Below are 2,777 nucleotides of genomic sequence, written 5' to 3'. Positions count from 1 at the left end.
GTTACAATGAAATGATAAAGTTTTCTGTACCAGACACTTATCTGAGAAAAAGTTGCATCAACAATGAGCGACTGGGAGGCCAACAGTAGATAGACATATTCTTGTGACCCTAGAATGATCATGAATAGAGAAGTGCTGCAGGAATATAAAACTATGAGGTTTTGACATCATTCTACACAGGATGAAATAATGCTTAGTCATGGCTGTAAATCAATACAACTCACATTACAGAAACATTTAACGTCATTCTTTATTGATCTCAGAGTCCAAGTAATCCAAAGGTAACAGGCAGTGATTACAACATGTTACATTTCTATAGCAGGAAATCATTACTTTATATTTTAGATTCTATTCATGTATCTGATTCTCATGTCCAAAGCAACTTATAGAGTACAACAGCAGAATCAGCTTCAATTCCTATATCAGCAACATTACAAGCAACAAATAGGAAGGAGGTCAAAGGTCAGAGGTCACAGAACTCAGATAATAGATGGAACAAATATTCCTGTGACACAGAATGATTTTGATGATAAAGAAGTGAACAGAATGGAAATAAAGCTGCATGATATTGACAAATAGCCATATTGTGAATATCAGCATCATCATCATCATCATCATCACCACAATCGTAATAATCATCATCTTAATCATCATCATCATCATAACTATCATCATCATCATAATCGCCATCTTAATCATCATCATCTTCATCATCACTATCATCATCGTCACTATCATCACTATCATCATCATCATCATCATCATCACCATCATCATCACGTTCATCATCATTGTCATCATCATCATCATCATCATCATCATCACTTTCATCATCATCATCATGTTCCACTGTTACAGAGACCTTCGCTGGTAAAATCTTCAGAGCAGATTCTGCGTCAGTATAAATGAATGGAAACAGCCTGTCAGTGAAAGTGTGTGTGAAGGTGTGAATGTGTGTATTAGTGTCAGGATCAGAGAATGACAGCTTTCCTCTGTTCCAGTCTAGATGCACTCTGATGATCTTCTGGTGCTTCTTCCTCTTTGGGAGACGTTTGTTTCTATCTGATGAAGAGAGTACGATGTATTTACCATCACTGAGCTGTATCCCTCTGCCCCATCCAGACTCTTTATCTTCATTCCCCTGGACAGACTCTGCTACCACACCCACTCCCCAGTCTGTACTGTCTCCAACCTCAACATCCCAGCTGTGAGTCCCTGAGTTAAAGCCCTCAGAGCCCATGACAGAGCATACCTTTGTTAACCTCTCTGGGTTTTCAGGAAGCTGCTGTCTCTCTCCCCATCGCACACTGGTCAGATCTTCAGACAGGATGAGTTCTGGATCGGCAGTGTTTGGGTCCAGAATCACAGGAGTGTAGGAGACTGTCTTCTTCATCTTGTCCCAGACTGTGTAGCTCAGGTTGCCCAGGTGTTTGGCCTCGTCTATCAGAGCTCCTGAGAGCATCTCTGGATCATCCAGTAGGGGGCGCTGGACTCTTTCCACTGTAGCCTTGTAGTTCTGCAGGAACAAGATGTCTTCAGCTCTCAGCTCCTTCTTTATGGCTCTGACTGTGTCTGAGAGAGCTGCTATCTCTCTGCTCAGACCCTCGATCTTCTCCTTCATCGTCTGACTCTTCTGCTCCTCTTCCTCCCTCAGTGCAGAGATCCTGGCCTCCTCTTCCTCTTGTAGAAACTGGTGAAGCTTCTTAAACTCCTCCTTAATCTGCCTCTCTGTTTGTTGGGCCTGGACCTTAATGTGTTCTGCTGTTTGATCACACTCTCCTTTAACTTTATTAATGAGCTCCAGTCTCTCCTTTAAGGGCTTCAGTGATTTCTGGAGTTCCTCCTTGTGATCCCGCGCAGCTTCGTCGATGGGTCTGATTTTGTGGTTGGTGTGTTTTTCTGAATCACGACAGACGAGACACACTGGCTGCTGATGGTCCAGACAGAAGAGCTTGAGTTTCTCATTGTGCAGACTGCAGAGAGGCTCGGACCCGGCTGAAGCTCTCTGATCTCTCTCCTGTAAGAAACCCTCACACAGGTTCTTTAACACCAAGTTACGAGGAGGTTCAGTCTTTGAAGATCTTCTCTTACAAAGTGGACACTCGTGTATTTGTTTCTCTGCCCACCAGCTCTGCAGACAGGCTTTACAGAAGCTGTGGCTGCATGACAGGAGGACAGGATCTTTAAAGATGTCATGGCAGACGGGACAGGAGAGATCCTCCTCTGATCTGGAAGCCATTTTCTCTCTGAAGCTAAAAACAGACCGGGCAGACGGGTCAAACAGCAAGTCAGTCAGTCGTGGTGACACTCCCTCCTCTAGAAATTTCCCTGAAAGTTATTTTCACTTTGAGTCATGGTTCTTCTAAAACTCCCATTCAGTGTGAGGAGTCAGCAGCAGGTTGCAGTGGCAGTATTCCAGTATTCCCAGTATTCCCAGTATTCCCTCCTGTAGCTGTCCTCCCTCAGTGGAAGTCGTGGGTTTGGTCTGAAGCTGAATCTTATCGACTGTCTCTCGGCGTGTGTGTCTTATCAGTGAGGAGTGGAAGAATGACAACCTTTGTTTCCTGGTTTATCAGTATAGCAGTTCATTCAAATAATGGGCGGAGCTTTGTCAGGCCATTTCTCCTAAATGCTCAGCTGTTTACTGTAATAGACCTGGGGCAAGTTTCATTCCAAACATACTATTACTATTCAGATCATAGCTAACCATACCAGTTGCAGTACCTCGCATTCTTCTTTGTTTCTTTTTCTCCGCTAAAAGTGTCTGCAGCTCAGAA

General features: G+C 43.7%; 1 protein-coding gene across 1 annotated transcript; it reads right to left on the bottom strand.

The window, feature by feature from the left end:
* Nucleotides 1-262: 262 nt before the first annotated feature.
* On the bottom strand, nucleotides 263-2,534 carry LOC139652555 (E3 ubiquitin-protein ligase TRIM39-like). The gene has a single exon (XM_071529663.1). The coding sequence runs from the start codon at nucleotides 2,237-2,239 to the stop codon at nucleotides 692-694; it is 1,548 nt and encodes a 515-aa protein (XP_071385764.1). The 5' UTR covers nucleotides 2,240-2,534; the 3' UTR covers nucleotides 263-691.
* Between the last annotated feature and the right edge of the window lie 243 nt (nucleotides 2,535-2,777).

Source organism: Centroberyx affinis, unplaced genomic scaffold, assembly GCF_046629955.1.
Source record: "Centroberyx affinis isolate AG114_WGS23_722 - 3 ecotype Tasmania unplaced genomic scaffold, CSIRO-AGI_Caff_v1 ptg001826l_1, whole genome shotgun sequence".
In the NCBI taxonomy this organism is placed as follows: Eukaryota; Metazoa; Chordata; class Actinopteri; order Beryciformes; family Berycidae; genus Centroberyx; species Centroberyx affinis.
This window is presented reverse-complemented; position numbering and strand designations above follow the sequence as displayed.